The sequence below is a fragment of the Pristiophorus japonicus genome, chromosome 13, assembly GCF_044704955.1.
Source record: "Pristiophorus japonicus isolate sPriJap1 chromosome 13, sPriJap1.hap1, whole genome shotgun sequence".
Classification (NCBI taxonomy): Eukaryota; Metazoa; Chordata; class Chondrichthyes; family Pristiophoridae; genus Pristiophorus; species Pristiophorus japonicus.
The window spans coordinates 37111185-37130804 of NC_091989.1; the positions used below are offsets into that span (position 1 = coordinate 37111185).

At 43.3% G+C, this 19620-nt stretch overlaps 1 protein-coding gene across 3 annotated transcripts in view; it reads right to left on the bottom strand.

The window, feature by feature from the left end:
* The window catches only part of LOC139278518 (voltage-dependent calcium channel subunit alpha-2/delta-1), a 794302-nt gene that overhangs the window by 136798 nt on the left and 637884 nt on the right, over positions 1-19620 (bottom strand). For 2 of the 3 annotated variants that reach the window (XM_070897370.1, XM_070897371.1), the window contains exon 19: positions 4454-4510. The exons of the other annotated variant lie outside the window; for it this stretch is intronic. In XM_070897370.1, coding sequence (XP_070753471.1) covers positions 4454-4510 — 57 coding nt within the window. The remainder of the gene's footprint in view (positions 1-4453; positions 4511-19620) is intronic. 3 annotated transcript variants of the gene reach the window in all.

Here is a 19620-nt window from a genome sequence, read left to right on the forward strand (position 1 = left end):
TTTGGATTTCAGTTTTTTTCCTATGTATTTCAAAAAGAAAAAATACCTAATTCTGTTGGTCACGTTTCCCCTTTTCTGCTGGCCACAGGCCTATTGATAGGGGAGGCACACAGTCAGTTTCTAAGCTTCTAACAATGCTCCTACTCTACTTCCACCACTATATTATTATTGGTCTCTGGTGCGAGAGTATCATAGAATGATTCAAGACAATTTCCCCTCTATTTTGGACAAGAGGCCGCCTTCTCAGCTTTTTGCATTATGACAGTGGCACACCCATAGACTTACAGCCCCTATGTATAAAATTAATTCTATCGCCGGATAATCAAAAAAGATCACACTTCTTTAAATTTTATGGAACCAGAGCTGCAACCATGGTAACAGAAATCCTTGCTGCCAGGATATGAAACATACTAGACTAAATTACTTTTCCCCCGCAGCAACCAGAGCCACCTTTGTATGTTAGATCTACACTAACCCCTTGGTTATTTTACATCTTATTGCAGCGAACTGCATGGCATTTCATGTCTGGTGAAGATTTGATGAATTCTCTGCTAACTTTTGAAACAACATAGTCAAGAGAACCCCCTTTCAGAAGTTTTCTGTCAGACTGCATTTTCAAACATTGGGGATTAAGGTACCATGGTTACCTTAACCATGAACAGGCATTCTGATGAAGGGTTACACTTTAAACACAAACCCGTTTCTCAGATCCTGCTGTGCATTTCCAGCATTCGCTGGTTTTATTATTGCCATCCCTTGAGGGGAACAAAAATGCATCAAAACTCTTAACAGAACAAAACCTCAGTCTTGGGTAGGATGTATCCACAGCAAGAATCCGGTAAAAGAACCATACATTATCTACCTAACCAAAAGTATAGTGTTGAGGGTGTACCTTTTGTAAATGTGACAGATCAGCCTGGACTAACTGTATCAGTAAGTGAGAGTGGAACTAGGGCTCATGAGTTTAAGATGAGAAGTAGAATCGGGCAGTGTGTAAGGAAACATTACTGAAAAAGTGGTTGTTTATTGTAGCAGCAGCAAGTAGCTTAGACATCTTCAGGGAAAATTTGAATGAGTATTTTGAAGAGAAACACTTGATGAGATCCAACCGCTAGGACAGTAGGACAGCAGATCAGATGGGCTTACGGTAGAGTTCTGTTTCTATGCTGTTTCCTATATGACTTTGGTAGCTGAGATGACCTTACTTTTTTGATTATTTTGAGCCCAGACATAAATTCTGATATATAAATTTCATGTTAGGAACTGGCATCTAGAATTTGTTCCCATGAAACTCTGGAAACTGCAGAATATTGGAGCATGAAATGGCAGGGAAATAGCATTAAAACGATATTTTTTGGTTATTGCGAGTGTTTGTTCAAGATTCCCGAGTGCCGTGATCCATGAGTTAAGTGACAATATTCTGTGGTGCAATATTACCAATGTATTACAAATTCCTTAGTTTCTTCCACTGTACTTCCATTAATCAATGGCAACTTACCAAAAATGTTACTACAGGCAGCGAGCTTACAATGGTTGTTTCCCACAATGCACGCATGCAAGTATTTCAAAGGAACTCCTACAAGTCTATAAAAAGCAGCACATCAAACACAAACAAAATCAACAGCCTCCAAAGAGATGTCACTTGAAATGGAAGGAGCAAAAGAATTCAAAGTATTTCAGAGAGTTGTGCATGAAACAGAAAATGGAGGAACTTTTTCCACATCCATTTTATGCTTTCAAATGTAGTTCACATTAGTTTCATGCAAATACTTTGAGTGAAAATGACAACGAAATAGTGATGAATATTTGACAATTACATATTTATACAGGACCTAAAAAAGGCTAATTTTTGCAAAGCTGTGTTTCTTATATTTTAAAGAACATTTAATTGTAAACAAGTTCTTAAATTTGGCAGAATCCTGAACTCTTTTCCTTTCTATGTACAGAACAGAAGTTGTTAAGTCATACTGGCACTGAGGCTATTCATATTGATGAACAATCCACATGTAATATATGTGAAGTTTACAGAGAATTTATTAAATAATATTCAGAATGAAAGCAAGACCAGTTTGCAGATAAGAATCCTTAATAGCTATTATGGATGAGCAAATCAGTTCATTTCAGATTCCTAAGCCCAAATCTGGTTTAGATTTTACCAATATGCACTGCAAAACTTCTGGTAAGTTATTATTTGTGCTGTCCTAATTTTACCATATGTCACTAGTTTACTTTAAATTGTCTATGACCTCGGGGCAATCTCCTTGGCCCTGTGTGGGCATCAAGCAGCATGCTGAGTTACAACTTCTTGCTCACAGTTCCCACACTAGGAGCACCTTATTGTAACTGGGCCACTCGAGGAGTTGGGAAATGCAGTTCAAGTACTTGCCCGCAGGGAGGGAAGGTAAGTTAGACACTGTCTATAGGCTGCTTAAAAATTGGCACTGGTGGAAACATAGAACAGGTTCTCTATCAAGCCTTTTCCTTGGGAGAGGGCTCATGGATTAGAAGTACGTAAAGTGGGAAAATAAATGGCTCAAGATGGCAGAGATGTAAACCCAGAACATCTTAGAGCATTTGACAAAACATGTTGATGATTTGTTCTCACTGTACAACATAATGACCTGTAATTTGCAGTCAGCGGCGAAGCAAAGGTATTCGCTGCTGGCCCCGAAGAAAGCTTCCCACAAAGTGCATGCGATCTCTGTGGCCAGAAGTTCGGCTTTTTCAATGTGCAGTTGAGATCAGTGCCGTTTAGCGGGAATCCCATAGTGCAAGCTACTGTGATGCCAACAAGTTGTCTAAGCAGCCAATCACAATACAGAATTCTCACAGACAACGAACAAGGAAGTGGGTAAGCTCCTCTGATTCTAACTTTTAAAAAATGTTAGAGAGCAAAACAAAGACTGAGGCTCTTACATGGTGGAACGATAAACCTGAAATCAATATGAACAAACTTAAAAAACAATATATAATTTTTTACGTTTCTTAAAAATTGTAATTTTTAATATAATGGAGAAATTTGACACACTACAAAATAACGTTTGTTTAGCATTCAATACATTGTTAAACCCCGAGTTACACCAAATCCAACAAGGTCTAACATTTAATGGGGTATTTAACAGCGATATCACCACGGAAAAGCCCGTTTTCATCAATTTCACTGATTTCCCTGATTGCCGGCTATGGTAGCGGGGTGTCACTGCGCAGCCTGTGTCGGAGCAGTGAATGACTGACCGCAACTTCAGGATATCTGCATTGGGGTGAAATTGCGGTCAGTTTCAGAGGGGTAAAGGGAGAACGGTGTTCATTCGCCCACTGCAAATTCCGAGGCCATTTTTCTACAGCTCACCTTGGGTTTGTTACTTTCACAATTATTTGTGGAGAAAAATTCAAATCTAAGTATCGGGTTAACATGTTATCTGAAAACTGATTAACTATTTCATTGCTGAATATAATGATATAAAAGTTAAAAGCAAGCGTGATTTTTTTAAATTCAAGTAGGATTTTACCAGGAAACAAATACCAATTAAAACCCAATTGCAAAACAAAATCCGAATCAAGATTATTTTGGGTTTCAACTATTGCTCATCCCTGACCAGCTACCATTTGTAAATCAACAGACATGATCTGCTATTGGGTACTTAGACTTTATTTGCAGTGTTAACCAACAGGTATTCGATTTTGTACAAACAATTCTTACATGAACCAAAAGGTAATGTATTTCACCAAGTGATAAACCCATTTATATAATCATCAGTTGTGTGTCAAACATTGAACTAAAATGGATTCATTGTATTGGTTTTTATAAGGGGACTTCCATTAGTCAGCATTGTGAATTCCCTGAACAACTCTGTAGTATTTTATCCAAGTCTATTGCAGTGAAACAGCTTGAATTTGAGGGTACATTCATGTTGATTTCTACTTGAGATATGGTGATTATATTTATGACTAAAAGCTTCTTGTTCTAAAAATAGTTATGATGTGCTGGTCAGTCAAATCTATGAAGGAATGGCCTACAATAGAAAATTTACTGTCCACAGTTACATCACCGTACATGAATGCCTACCCTAGTCACCAAAGAAATGCCTGCACTGCATTCAGTGTCTGTAATAAATAGTATGGGCTGTCAAATACAAAACTGACCATTTGCTTCATTGATCTTCAAATCAACAACAGTAATCCTAAATGTTACATTTCTCTTTACTCTGATGTTATTTTCAAATATAGCAGCCTGCATTAGAAAACAAGTGCACGATACAAAAAGTTATCGCTAGGCTAGTCATGCACCAATGCTCCTTTGGCAGTTTATTAGTTATCGTCTAAGCCAGTTGAAAGTCATGCTTCAGGATATTTTGCCACAGGTAGGCAATTAAATGTAATCTTGCCAAAGCTCTTTCCAAAAGCTTCAATACTGGCAGCTTTGCAGCGCCAACACTCCCTCCAACTACATTACCTGCGTGTTAGGGTGCCTCTGTCTTAAATTAATCTTTGGGATCTCTACACCAATTGACTGAGGTAATAAGAAAGTAAGGGTTTTAGGTTAACATGACAATGATCGGTATGAAATGTAATGTGACTGAAATGCTACATTAATGGGATGAAAATCAAATCATGTATTTCAGGTTTGAAATGAATCAATATATACAGCAATGGTCTTGTTATCAATAACGTGTGAAAGTTATTGACAAATTCATCAGGCATGTTGTATCTATCAGAATCCAACACTCATGAAGGCGTAAGTTCTGAAGGCAAATTTTGACTTCAGCATCACCTGGGCTCATAGTGCATTTTATAATAAATCTGTTATTTCATGTGAAATCATGGAGGTAGACATTGGACTTCATTGCATGGGTTTTATGGCCAAAAAATGGGAGCAATGAGGCCCAATTTAAGGGATCAACACTCCAAAGCCGCCTGAAAACGAGCTTAAACAGACTTTAGGCCTCTAGCATATGCTAATGAGGAACCAAACGCCTGATAATGACCACTCGGAGAAATGGGCTGTTCAGGTTTTCCAGGCGATGCTAAAGAGGTAAGTAAATAAATTATATTTTTTTATATAATGAGGAGCCGGGAGAAGCTCCTCCCTGCTCAACAGCACTTTTCAATGCTGCCGTCAATCGCCCCCTAACCCGCCTTTTCCACACCCCCTCCTGGCACTTACCTGAGGATTGCTACCAGTGAGGTAACCAGCCTGAAATTCATTGTTAGCGATAGGTGGGTTGCCCGTGGAGGCCCGACAAGCACCAAAAACTCCCCCAAATTATTGAAATGAAGCCCGAGGCCCAATTTCAGGCCAGCCTTGGGCCTCCTCATTGAGGCAAGTGCGGCACTGAACCTGGGCCCAAATGAACTTTAACCATGTTAATTTTGACTGTCATTTGATCCCAGCTGGTAAGGTTACCAGCTTTAGGTTTTGGTCATTATTGAGGGAAAGAAGTTCTCTTCCTTTCCTGTATTGTTCAAACACACTTTACGGCTCTTCAGTCGTAGTGTTACTTTTCATGAATATATCCATGAATTGGATTCCTCCCTCTTGAATGAGGACAATTTGTAAGCAGGGGGTTCCTATGAAATCTCTGATTATCTTAATAGGCTATTAGTCAATACATTAAACTGGGAACGCCTGTCCTGTGATAGCTGTAAGAATATTGGACGGTCAGGGGATCTTCTGTGAACACCAACGCAATGAATTCTACATCTTCTCAAAACTAAAAATGGAAACTAAAAGGTGTTGACTGTTAATAAATTAGAATGAAAAACAGTTTCAACAGCATTATAACAATTAGCAAGCTCAAGTTAGAAAAGTGAACTGTAAATAGAATAAGTCTGGAGATCAACATTCTCAGAGTAACAGAACCGTTTACTTGCAGTTCTAGACTGTAACCCACTTTTTGCAACAATCTCCATAGTAGTCATATGTCTTTATTCTTAAGTTGCCATTATCTTTAATAAACTAACACACAAACTTGAATTTATTGTTTATATATCTAAAACATTCTTGAAAATAGTTTTTCAAAATATCTATTTTCTAATTCTATCAGTGAACATCAATGTTAGAGAAATATGACTACTTAGGAATTAAATTCACAACAGGTTTAAAGAAAGTTCTTCTTTCAGGTTTAGATTGAGAGTAACATATACATTAAAGAAAAACACAATTCAGAGTCTCAAGACTGAATTGTTGACAAGCCAGTTTACACCTATTTTCAAGCCTTTCCCAGTGTTATTAGTAACGATGTTCTCACTTCCCCGGCACTGTACAGGGAGAGAGTTTATGCGCTTTCATTTTCTTGAGTTTCCCTTCAAATATTCTCTTCCAACATGAATAGTAATGACTTTGCAAAGCAATGGCTACAAAAGGTAACTTTAAAGAAAAGCATATCCACATCCCCAGCTCATCACAAGCTCAATTGCACCTTTTGTTTTATCAGGCACTTACAGAAAAATACCCAGGCACTTAGCTTCTTTCTGTCCAATTACACCCCCCAAATATGAGTTCCAATGTGAGTGCACAGGCTTTTGTGCAACCATGCTAGTTGACCAAGTTAGTAACTAGCTGGTGCTGAGTGGGACTGGATGGGGGAAAGGCTAGTCAGTATCGGTTTTGCTCTGTATTTGTATTATATATTTTATACATAGTTAGTGCTTTTTTAATGGAAATATCAGTCTTTATACTGAAACATCTAAAATGATGAAACAAGGGACTGACCACAGAGTGATGCGATGAGTAAAAAGGATCAGCAACGCCATATTCAAATTGTAATTTGTTTTTGTCTATTACTCCAATGTTGAGCATTGCATTTTTAAAGCAAAGTTGTGCACTACATTAAATGCCATCTATTTTATTTGCATTTCTATAACAATTAGCTGTGTGCAAAATGTATATATAGAACACACAAATACACATACACACACTCTATATATATGTATTAAATACTTACGACTTTTTAGAAATACAAAAATCAGGAAAACGAATTCAGTTTTAAAAGGTTGGCTTGGCAAAGTAGTATGTTGGGGGAGAGGAAAAAATAAATTATGCTCTGACACTGCTCCAGTCATATAATGCTCTTTCATGCCCTGCTTTGGCCTGATCCTCAGTATCAAATGTAATTGGTTAAGTGCCAGAAATAATGGAACCTGAGCCTAGGTGAGTTGTGTTAGTCCTCTCGCCACTTCATGCAATTTGATGAGGTGGGATTGTAGAAGCCAACTCTTTAGAAATCTAAAATACACTTGAATCTACACCTTTGGAAGGATTGTAGGAACGATCAGCTAACGATAGGGTTTGAAATTTGCCTGGAAAATGCAGCTTTGCATTGTTGGAAACATGAAACTGAGTAGATTTTACGAATCAGACATCTATAAATTGCACAAATAATCTCTTTAGAAGATATTGCTGGCTTTTTGAACAACAGTCTGCTCATATTAATCAAATGAGTCTGTACATTAAGTATTTTGCCATGCTCAGACATTGATACTTATTATCTGCAGATCTGAGAGCTGCTTGATGCATTATCCTTCCTGTGGGGTCACTGGTATTTCAATTTGCATTACTGGTCTTTATGTTGACTGACCTGACTATCTACTGCAAATGCTAATTAGCACACTTTCACATTTCCAAACATCTTAAAAATATGCAAGAACCAGAACTGCCGTTTAAGTTATTTGAATGTAGAGTATAAATGCATTTCTGCTATTGTCTAAAGACTATTATTTGAAATGATTGAATATAATTTTAAATAGGGGCGTTTGTTAACTGTGATCAACAACAACGAGACTGTGTCTTAAAGCCTGCCATAGTGCAATCGATTGCGATCTGCTGCTTGTACAAACTTTTAAAATTTAGTATAAATATATTCAAAGGATCTGCTGTCCTGGCAAGATGCCATGGGTCTTGTTTATACTTTCAGAAACAGCTCATATTGAATGTTAAATATATCTAAATGCAGAACTCATTGAACCCGAATTTAACTGCATGTTAACTCATTACAAATCAGATTCAACTTAAATAGTAAAAATATAAAGAAAAATCTCTTTTACTGTAAGAGGACATGAAAAAAGACTTGGCAATTGTCTAATTACTAAACATTTGACGAACATCTAATTACAATGTAATAATTAATTCGTCTCCACTGACATATTACAAATGACTTCATTGTTTAATGACTATACAGGAGCAATGGGCTTATTGCAAAACAATGACGAGCATTTCTATAAAAAATGTATTTACAACAAACCAAACAAATTATTATGTTGTTGTCAAAAGATTACAAATAGAAAATAAGTTACGAGGGCCTGTGGTGTATACGTATGTGCAACTGCCAAGGTAATCTTTGCCCAGTTTACTCATCAAAAGAATCACCATAAATCTTGTTTCCTCACAGCACATTCCATTTATAACTTTCCAGTGGATTGCATTGTGCAGTGGTTGTTTGAAGAAACTTTGATTGTGGAGAGTTTTTATTACAAGATTATGTGAGACAGTTCTTCTGCAACACCTCACTTGTGCTCTTGATACAGAAGGGTGAAAACAGGGATATGAGGAGGTACAAAATAACATATGTGATTTTGTTGGATTGGGTTTGATTTTGTTTTCTTTGGAACAGAGGAGGCTGAGGCAAGACCTTATTGAGGTGTATAAAATTATGAGGGGTCTAGGTAGAGTGGATAGGAAGGACCTATTTCCATTAGCAGAGGGGTCAACAACCAGGGGGCATAGATTTAAAGTAATTGGTAGGAGGTTTAGAGGGGATTTGAGGGGAAAATTTTGGTGGGAGTCTGGAACTCACTGCCTGACAGGGTGGTAGAGGCAGAAACATTCATCACATTTAAAAAGTACTTGGATGTGCACTTCCAGCGCCGTAACCTACAGGGCTAAGGACCAAGAGCTGGAAAGTGGGATTAAGTTGGATAGGTCTTTGTCAGCTGGCGGGGACATGATGAGCTGAAATGGCCTCCTTCTGTGCTGTAAATTGCTATGTTTCTATGATTCTATGATTAGATGAGGCACAGCCTGCAATCTGTAGCATTTTGACAAAAAATAAAAGTCGTAGTCAGCCTGTCTAGGGTTTTAGCTTGGTACATTTCAGTTTGCATACTATATTAAAATGTATGAGAAATCTACGATAGCTTTGATAGGGGAGTTTGGAGGAGAGAGTTGTATTACAATTGCCACTGTTTGGGATAGATGTGGCAGTAGAAGTGGCCTTGACAGTTTACTTTTTGTTGAGATTGAGAGGGGTTCTGTTGCTCTGGTAACAGTTATATGGGGAATGCAATACTGATCGGCCCGTGATGTCTAAAGTGTGGACTGATGAAAAACAATTCCACACTTTAGAGTCCACGCAAGTATTATAAATTGCAACTATGTAAGATTTATTAGCTCGCTGAGGTGAGCAAAACAAAGCCTGACAACCAGGTGAAATTATTAATACAATAAAAACAGAAAATGCTGGAAGCACTCAGCAGGTCAGGCAGCATCTGTACAGAGAAAAACAGAGTTAACATTTCAGGTTGATGACCTTTCGTCAGAATTGGAAAAGGTCAGCGACCTGAAACCTCAGATTTCCAGCATCCGCAGTTTATTGTTTTTGTATTGGGTGAAATTATTCTGGGCTGCAGAAGCCACAAAGAGGACTGTCTAGTTAGGCAGTCAATAAAATTCAAAATTTAGAGACAGAATTCTCTTCAACACACAGCTAAAATTCGTTCAGTGATCTTGAGGTGAACTCCCCAAGATGAATCCCTTGGTGATGAATTTGGAGCGTGGTAGCATAGAGGACACTTTTCCTTCCCTTCCTCCAACTGCTGTTGGGTCCTTTCCAATTTTATCTTTCACCGAGGCCCAGCTGCAAGTCTGAGGCGGGGGCGGTGGAGGGGGGGGAGGGGTATGAGGGCGGGGGCAAAGTGGGGCTGGCATATAGCAAGCTCCAACTAGGGCAAATCGATTTCGGAGTCCGGGTCTGGAGAGAGCACAGGAGCCTAATTTCAATATTGAAATAAGGCCTGCGCTCATTTTAAGTGGTCACCTAAAAAAAAGTCCCCAACCAATTGAGCAGTGGCCTGAATGCCCATTGGTTATTGGTGCGCCTGTTAGGTCCATGTCAACCATGGTAAGTATACAACCCTTTGGCAGCACAAACAATTTGAATCAATGTTGCCTTTTGTGAAAGCTTCTATTACACAGCACAGAATGAGACAGCTTTTAAAGGAAAAAATTATATGCAGTTTATTTTCTAATTCGGGGTGTGCTTTCCTCTTGTATTGTCTCCAACTTTTTTTTACTGGCACTTCCTTTCTCATCTTTTCTTTCCTATTTTGTATCCTATTCTTTCATCTTTTCTCCTTCGTCTTGCTTTTCTTTCTTCTGATCTCTGTTTTTGAATCGTCCCTTTTCTTTTGGTCACTGACATTTCCCTCAGTGTTTAGTGTCGGCTCAATGTGGTCTTTCTGCTACTTAAGAAATTTCTACTAATTCTTTCCAGGTAGTGATTCTTTTCATTTTGACTAATACTGATCCTAATTTTGTTAAAAAATAATTACTTTCAAGCTCCCTTTCAATCTAAACTGCATGTGTTGGATTTTCGGCTCAATTGCGCCTCTGTTTGCACCATGGAGGGGCCAGACGAAAAGCCGGGCGTCCAGCTTTTACCGGCTGGCCATCAAATTTGGCTCATGTTTGTGGCGGCACAAAAGCTTACTATCCTGCCCTCTGGTTTCACTGAGATCATGACGTCAATCGTCGTGCATTGTTCTGCTAGCGCCCCGGCTGCAAAATTCGACCCCAACGCCTCATTTAACGCCCACCCCAGGAAACGTCTGAAATACCAGGCATTCCCTGGGGATAGCAGGTGGTATTGGCAGCATTTTTAAATGGAGAGATGTGGAACCTACATCGAAGGTCACATTGACTGCAACGATTGCGCACATCACGCTTGTGTCAAGCTCCAACTCGCAAACGGCACTTTTATCTGCCATTACAGTGCCCTTACAAGGTGAGTGGGAAAAGTTAATGGGCATTACTAGTTCGCCAGCGTATCATGCTCCATGCTATTGCCAGGCGGTGTCAAGCTGGAAGAAGGGCTCTTCGCCATGTTGGCCCACGGATGAGAAGACGCCGAAGACATCTGGGGAAGAGCGCTTAACCCCCACGGGTTTACAGGCACCAATGCTTATACCTCCAGCTCTCTAAGGAGCAATGTGAGAGAAGGCTGCGCTTCTGAAAGGAAGTGCTGACCGAGATATGCCATCTGCTACAGGCAGACTGGTGCCTGGACCTCTTTGGAGGCAACCTTCAATGCTCCCCTCAACAGGTATCTGAATTCATTGTGGTGTACTGCATGTTACACAACTTGGCCACCATGAGAGGGCAGGCATTGCCAGTGGAGATTGCATGCCCACCTCAGGAGGAGGAGGAGTAGGACGAAGAGGAGGAGCCTGGCGAGGCCCCCATTGGATAACCACCCCATCCACAGGGAAGGCAGCGTAGAGATGCTGTCGGACCAAGAGTCACATATTGTCAGCTCATAATGGGCCGGCTCTCCTAAATGGAGGAAACTGAGGGTTGGAGCTAATACTGGACATGCTATCTGCCCCCATAAAGGTACATCTCCAGTGAATGTTGGAATGATGCACAAAACACCAATGGCAAATGATGAATCATAAATTTTACTGCAACAAAGTCACAAAAACTCCCCCCACCAAAATAAAACCATACAATATGCAACGTTATGTTCCAGGGCAGTAAACAACAAAACTTTCTTGACGCCGCAATTTTCGGCTCGGGTGCAAAAACCCAAAAACCTCCTTGTGTAATGCCTGATTTTGCGCCCTGATCATGGAACCTCATTTTTTTTTTACTGAATTTTGCAGACGAAGGCGCAAACTTTTTCCAGGAGATATCAGGACCACCCCACTGCCATTACCGCCCCAAAATCTCCAAGGTCGAAAATCCAGCCCTCCTTCTCCTTCGCTGGGATCTATGATGGCGTGTCCTTCCATTTTACCTCACCTGCAATATCTTTCAGAGAAAAGAAAATTCCTCTATGTGTAAAGAACGACTGTGGACTTCAAGTTTTACTTCTCCGGTTTCCTACAAGATGTTCAATTTGCTGCAAATTCTGGATACGGAGTGAAGCTCCCTCAACTCTTATAGTATACCTTGACGACTTTCTCAGAATAGCACCTCTACTGGCCTTCCCAGTTCAGGCACCCGTCTCTCTTGTTGCTGTTGTGTATCTCTAAAGTATGCACTCCCATGTTCCGCCACTAGTGAGTGCATCCCCTGAAGTCCCAAGGGATCCCAGCATCCCTTGTGAGCACTGTATATAAGCTGGCCCCTAAGGCCTGTTCCTCACTCTGGAGTGTCTTAATAAAGACTGAGGTCACTGTTACTTTAACCTCCTGTGTGCAGTTTCATCTGTGTTAGGAACACAATAACTGGCGATGAGTATACGAATCCAATGCAAAGATGCAGCAAACTGTGATCATCCTGGAGAAGTTCTCGGAGGGTGAGGACTGGGAAGCCTATGTCGAACGGCTAGACCAGTACTTTGTAGCCAACGAGCTGGACGGAGAAGGAAGCGCTGCAAAAAGGAGAGCGGTCCTCCTCATGGTCTGCGGGGCACCGACCTACAGCCTCATGAAGAATCTTCTGGCTCCAGTGAAACCCACAGCTAAGTCATATGAGGAGCTGTGTACACTGGTTCGGGAGCATCTTAACCCGAGGGAGAGCGTGCTGATGGCGAGATATCGGTTCTAAACGTGCCAGCGATCTGAAGGTCAGGAAGTGGCGAGCTACGTCGCCGAGCTAAGGCAACTTGCAGGACAATGTGAGTTTGATGGCTACCTGGAGCAAATGCTCAAAGACTTTTTTGTACTGGGCATTGGCCATGAGACCATCCTACGAAACCTTTTGACTGTAGAGACACCGACCCTCAGTAAGGCCATTGCGATAGCACAGGCGTTTATGTCCACCAGTGATAACACCAAACAAATCTCTCAACACACAAGTGCTAGCAATGTTCATAAATTAACTGGAACTGTGTTTGCGAGCAGAAATGTACAGGGCAGAAACCACAAGTCTGCAACTGCCAGCAGACCTCAGGTGACCCAGATGACTCAGAGTCCGCAACAAAGGATGCATGCAAGGCAATTCACACCTTGTTGGCGTTATGGAGGCTTCCATTCAGCCTATTCATGCCGCTTCAAAGGGTATGTTTGCAAGAGCTGTGGAACAATGGGGTACCTACAACGAGCAGCAAGCTGTGGAAAACCTGCTGACCACCACGTGGCAGAGGAAGATCGGTCCATGGTGGATCAAAGCAATTTCGAGCCTGAGAGAGAGGAGGCAGATGCTGAAGTACACGGGGTGCACACATTTCCGATGAAATGTCCACCTATAATGCCAAATGTAAAATTGAATGGCTTACCCGTAGCCATGGAACTGGACACTGGCGCTAGCCAATCCATCATGAGTAAAAAGATATTTGAGAGACTGTGGTGCAACAAGGCACTCAGACCAGCCCCTGAGCCCCATCCATACGAAACTGAGAACGTACACCAAAGAGCTTATCACTGTCCTGGGCAGCGCCATGGTCAAGGTCACCTATGAGGGCACGGTGCATGAACTGTCAATCTGGATTGTCCCGGGCGATGGCCCCACACTGCTTGGAAGGAGCTGGCTGGGCAAAATACGCTGGAACTGGGATGACATCCGAGCGCTATCACATGTCGATGAGGCCTCATGTACCCAGGTTCTTAACAAATTTCCTTCCCTTTTTGAGCCAGGCATTGGAAACTTTTCCAGGGCAAGGTGCGGATCCACTTGGTCCCAGAGGCACAACCCATTCACCACAAGGCGCGAGCGGTACCTCACATGATGAGGGAGAGAGTGGAAATCGAGCTGGACAGGCTGCAACACGAGGGCATTATCTCCCCAGTAGAATTCAGCAAGTGGGCCAGCCCGATTGTTCCAGTACAGAAAAGTGATGGCACGGTCAGGATTTGCGGTGATTATAAAGTAACTATTAATCGTTTCTCACAACAGGACCAATACCCACTACCTAAGGCAGACGACCTATTTGCGACGCTGGCAGGAGGCAAGACATTCACCAAGCTTGACCTGACTTTGGCCTCCATGACGCAGGAGCTGAGGAATCTTCGAAGGGCCTCACCTGCATCAACACGCACAAGGGACTGTTCATCTACAACAGATGCTCATTTGGAATTCGGTCGGCTGCAGCGATCTTCCAGAGAAACATGGAGAGCCTACTCAAGTCGGTACCACGCATGGTGGTTTTTCAGGACAATATATTGGTCACGGGTCGGGACACTGCCGAGCACCTACAAAACCTGGAGGAGTTCCTCCAGCAACTGGATCGCGTAGGGCTATGGCCGAAGAGGTCGAAATGCATCTTCATGGTAACAGAAGTGGAGTTTTTGGGGAGAAAGATCGCGGCGGACGGCATTCGGCCCACAGACACCAAGAGAGAGGCTATCAGGAACGCGCCCAGGCCACAGAACGTCACGGAGCTGCGGTCGTTCCTGGGACTCCTCAACTATTTTGGTAACTTCCGACCGGGGTTAAGCACCCTCTTAGAGCCCCTACATGTGTTATTGCGTAAAGGTGAGAACTGGGTATGGGAAAAAAACAAGCAATTGCTTTTGAGAAAGCCAGAAACATTTTATGCTCCAACAAGCCGCTTGCATTGTATAACCCGTGTAAAAGACTTGTGCTAGCATGTGATGCGTCGTCGTACGGAGTCGGGTGTGTATTACAACAAGCTAACGTTGCGGGGAAGTTGCAACCTGTTGCCTATGTCTCCAGGAGCTTGTCTAAGGCCGAGAGGACCTACAGCATGATTGAGAAAGAGGCATTAGCGTGTGTGTTCGGGGTAAAGAAAATGCATCAGTACCTGTTTGGCCTCAAATTTGAGCTGGAAACCGATCACAAGCCCCTCATATCCCTGTTCGCTGAAAACAAGGGGATAAATACTAATGCCTCAGCCCGCATGCAAAGGTGGGTACTCGCGCTATCAGCTTTTAACTATACCATCCGCCACAGGCCAGGCACCGAGAACTGTGCAGATGCTCTCAGTCGGCTACCATTGTCCACCACGGGGGTGGAAATGGCGCAACCTGCAAACTTGTTGATGGTGGCGCAGCCCGCAGACTTGTTGATGGTCATGGAAGTGTTTGAAAATGATAACTTACCTGTCCTGGCCCGCCAGATTAGGACTTGGACCAGCCAAGATCCTCTGCTGTCCCTAGTAAAAAACAGTGTATTGCTTGGGAGTTGGGCCAGCATCCCCGTTGAAATGCAAGAGCTAATCAAGCCGTTCCAGCGGCAAAAGAATGAGCTGTCCATTCAGGCAGACTGCCTGTTGTGGGGTAACCGTGTAGTGCTACCTAAAAAGGGCAGGGAGACGTTCAGCTCGGATCTTCACAGCACACACGTGGGTATAGTAATGATGAAAGCGATAGCCAGATCCCACGTGTGGTGGCCTGGTAGCGACTCTCATTTAGAGTCCTGTGTACGGCAATGCAGCATGTGTGCTCAGTTGAGCAACACGCCCAGAGAGGCACCACTAAGTTTGTGGTCCTGGCCCTCCAGACCATGGTCAAGGATCCATGTCGACTATGCGGGCCCGTTTCTCGGTAAAATGTTCCTGGTGGTGGTGGATGCTTTTTCAAAATGGATTGAATGTGAAATAATGTCGGGAAGCACCGCCACCGCCACCATTGAAAGCCTGAGGGCCATGTTTGCCACCCAGGGCCTGCCTGACATACTGGTCAGTGACAACGGGCCATGTTTCACCAGTGCCGAATTTAAAGAATTCATGACCCGCAATGGGATCAAACATGTCACCTCGGCCCCGTTTAAACCAGCCTCCAATGGGCAGGCAGAGCGGGCAGTACAAACAATCAAACAGAGCCTCAAACGAGTCACAGAAGGCTCACTCCAAACCCGTCTGTCCCGAGTACTGCTCAGCTACCGCACAAGACCCCACTCGCTCACAGGGGTGCCCCCGGCTGAGCTACTCATGAAAAGGACACTTAAAACCAGACTCTCGCTGGTTCACTCCAACCTGCATGATCAGGTAGAGAGCAGGGGCAGCAGCAAAATGTAAACGATGGTCGCGCCACTGTGTCATGGGAAATTGATCTGAATGACCCTGTGTATGTGCTAAACTATGGACATGGTCCCAAGTGGATCGCGGGCACGGTGATAGCTAAAGAAGGGAGTAGGGTGTTTGTAGTCAAACTAGACAATGTACAAATTTGCAGAAAGCACCTGGACCAAATGAGGCTGCGGTTCACAGACTGCCCTGAACAACCCACAGCAGACACCAACTTTTTCGAGCCCACAACACACACCCAAAGGATCAACGACACCACAACGGAGCAGGAAATTGAACCCATCACGTCCAACAGCCCAGCAAGGCCAGGCTCACCCAGCAGCCCTGCAGGGCCAAGAATACGCCAGCCCAGTGAGGGCACAACCAATACACCAGAACAGACATTTGTACCGAGGCGGTCCACCAGGGAAAGAAAGGTTCCTGACCGCCTCACCTTGTAAATAGTTTTCACTTTAACTTTGGGGGGGAGTGATGTTGTGTATCTGTAAAGCATGCACTCCCATGTTCCGCCACCAGGGAGTGCAAGGGAGCACTGTATATAATCCAGCCACTAAGACCTGTTCCTCACTCTGGAGTGTCTTAATAAAGACTGAGGTCACTGTTACTTCAACCCCCTGTGTGCAGTCTCATCTGTGTCAGGAACACAACACCTCTGTGCCAAGAATGCCAATTCCTGTTGAATTATGGGTGGTATCAAGCTGCAGGCTCAAGCCCAGTAGAATTACTTTGCAGTGGCTCAATCTCATTTCTGCAAGAGCCCTTATAGTCTCCGTGGATTTGAATGCAGGCCTCAGAGATGAGTTCCAACCTACTGCTAGTGCTAAATAATAAATCACAAAAATACATGGACAATAGAGTGAAACACTGGGGAAAGTATTGTTAGATGATTCTCCCTTTTCCTGCAATATTTATGGGGCTAATTGGTCCTAATAAAATCAGTTTGAATTGTAATATTTAGTATTATGGATGCTGCTCAAGGGCACAACTGTCCTTTAATTACATTGTGGTCCTGACAAGAGGCATCATAATTGGTGATTGCATTCATGAGGAGATATGTCCTCAGTGACAGTTGTGGGGAAAACCCATGGCTGCCTGTCTTCCTGCCAGTAAAAAAAAGTTTACCGTTTTTTTGACAAATAAGAATGACTTTGACAGTATTGTTTGAATTATTAAGATTAGTTCATGAAGATTCATTCTGGATGCAAATGGTGCACAAAATCAATTCTGTGATTAATGATAGAAAAGCACAGACACAATTTAAGAATAAGATGGCTAGAGGCAAGCAACATCAGTAAGCACTTGCCTACATCCATGTCGGAAAACAAATAACTCTTCCTTCTGCAGGGGAAGGAGGTGAAGGGGCAAACATAGAAACATAGAAAATAGGTGCAGGAGTAGGCCATTCGGCCCTTCGAGTCTGCATCACCATTCAATAAGATCATGACTGATCATTCACCTCAGTACCCCTTTCCTGCTTTCTCTCCATACCTCTTGATCCCTTTAGCAGTCAGGGCCATATCCAACTCCCTCTTGAATATATCTAACGAACTGGCATCAACAACTCTCTGCGGTAGGGAATTCCACAGGTTAACAACTCTCTGAGTGAAGAAGTTTCTCCTCATCTCGGTCCTAAATGGCTTATCCCTTATTCTTAGACTGTGACCCCTGGTTCTGGACTTCCCCAACATCGGGAACATTCTTCCTGCATATAACCTGTCCAATCCCGCCAGAATTTTATATGTCTCTATGAGATCCCCTCTCATTCTTCTAAACTCCAGTGAATACAGACCCAGTCGATCCAATCTCACCTCATATGTCACTCCTGCCATCCTGGGAATCAGTCTGGTGAACCTTCGCTGCACTCCCTCAATAGCAAGAATGTCCTTCCTCTCTCAGATTAGGAGACCAAAACTGAACACAATGGCCCCAAGTTTCGGCCCGAGCTGGACGCCCGTTCTTCGCGCCTAAAAGTGCGCTAGAAAAAAACTTCGATATTCTCCGGCTCCTTGGAGCTCGATCTCAGCTTGGCACGGTGCGCTCTTCACAGCGGGGGGCGGAGCCAAACACTCGCGCCGATTCTGTAAGTAGTGGGGGGCGGGTCCAATTTAAATGAGCCAACGTGGTGCCGCCAATCCTGCGCGTGCACGTTGGAGCGTGCGCGCACGCGCAGTGTCAAACAAACATTGGCACTCGGCCATTTTTAAAAGGACTCGGCTGCCGGCCAGCCACTGACGCCGCTCCTATCCCATGGCCGAATGGCCTCAACCCCCTTGAAAAGCTGCGTGCCTCCGGTGTTGATCCTTCGGCTGCCGGTCAGCCACTAACAGAATGAAGGCCTGCCTGCAGCACAGCAGCTCAGCTTGAAGGCTGCTTGCTGCCGCTGTTGGGGCTGCCGTCGAGACACTGACTCCACACCCCTGCCTGTCTCCAACATGAAAGGCCTGCCTGAAGCACAGCAGCTCGAAGGCTGCTAATGTTTCACACAGGTAGGAACATGGTTTATTTAATCTTTTCTTTGCTTATAAATTTTTATTCAGGTTGGATTTATTTGTATAATATTTGTATAAGTATAACTAAGGATTGATTGTCGAATTTAATGACTTCCCTTACCCCCCCTCCCACCCCGCCCCCATTCCCTACGCCTGATTTTCTAAAGTGTAGACAAGGTTTTTTCGAGCGTACAAAAATCTTCACTTACTCCATTCTAAGTTAATTTGGAGTAAGTTTTCACTGACGGAACTTTGAAAACAGGCGTAAGTGGCCGGACACGCCCCCTTTTGAAAAAAAAATTCTGTTCCAAAGTGAAACTGTTCTAACTGACTAGAACTGGAGCAAACTAAATGCCGAGAATTTGAATTTCTAAGATACTCCGTTCTACACCAGTTGCTCCAAAAAATCAGGAGCAACTGAGGCCGAAACTTGGGCCCAATATTGGGCCCCAGGCGAGGCCTCACCAAAGCCCTATACAACTGCAGTAAGACCTCCCTGCTCCTATACTCAAATCCCCTAGCTATGAAGGCCAACATGCCATTTGCCTTCTCCACCGCCTGCTGTACCTGCATGCCAACTTTCAATGACTGATGTACCATGACACCCAGGTCTCGTTGCACCTCCCCTTTTTCTAATCTGCCGCCATTCAGATAATATTCTGCCTTCATGTTTTTGCCACCAAAATGGATAACCTCACATTTATCCACATTATACTGCATCTGCCATGCATTTGCCCACTCACCTAGCCTGTCCAAGTCACCCTGTAGCTTCTTAGCATCCTCCTCACAGCTCACACCGCCACCCAGCTTAGTGTCATCTGCAAACTTGGAGATATTACACTCAATTCCTTCATCTAAATCATTGATGTATATTGTAAATAGCTGGGTCCCAGCACTGAGCCCTGCGGCACCCCACTAGTTACTGCCTGCCATTCTGAGAAGGACCCGTTTATCCCGACTCTCTGCTTCCTGTCTGCCAACCAGTTCTC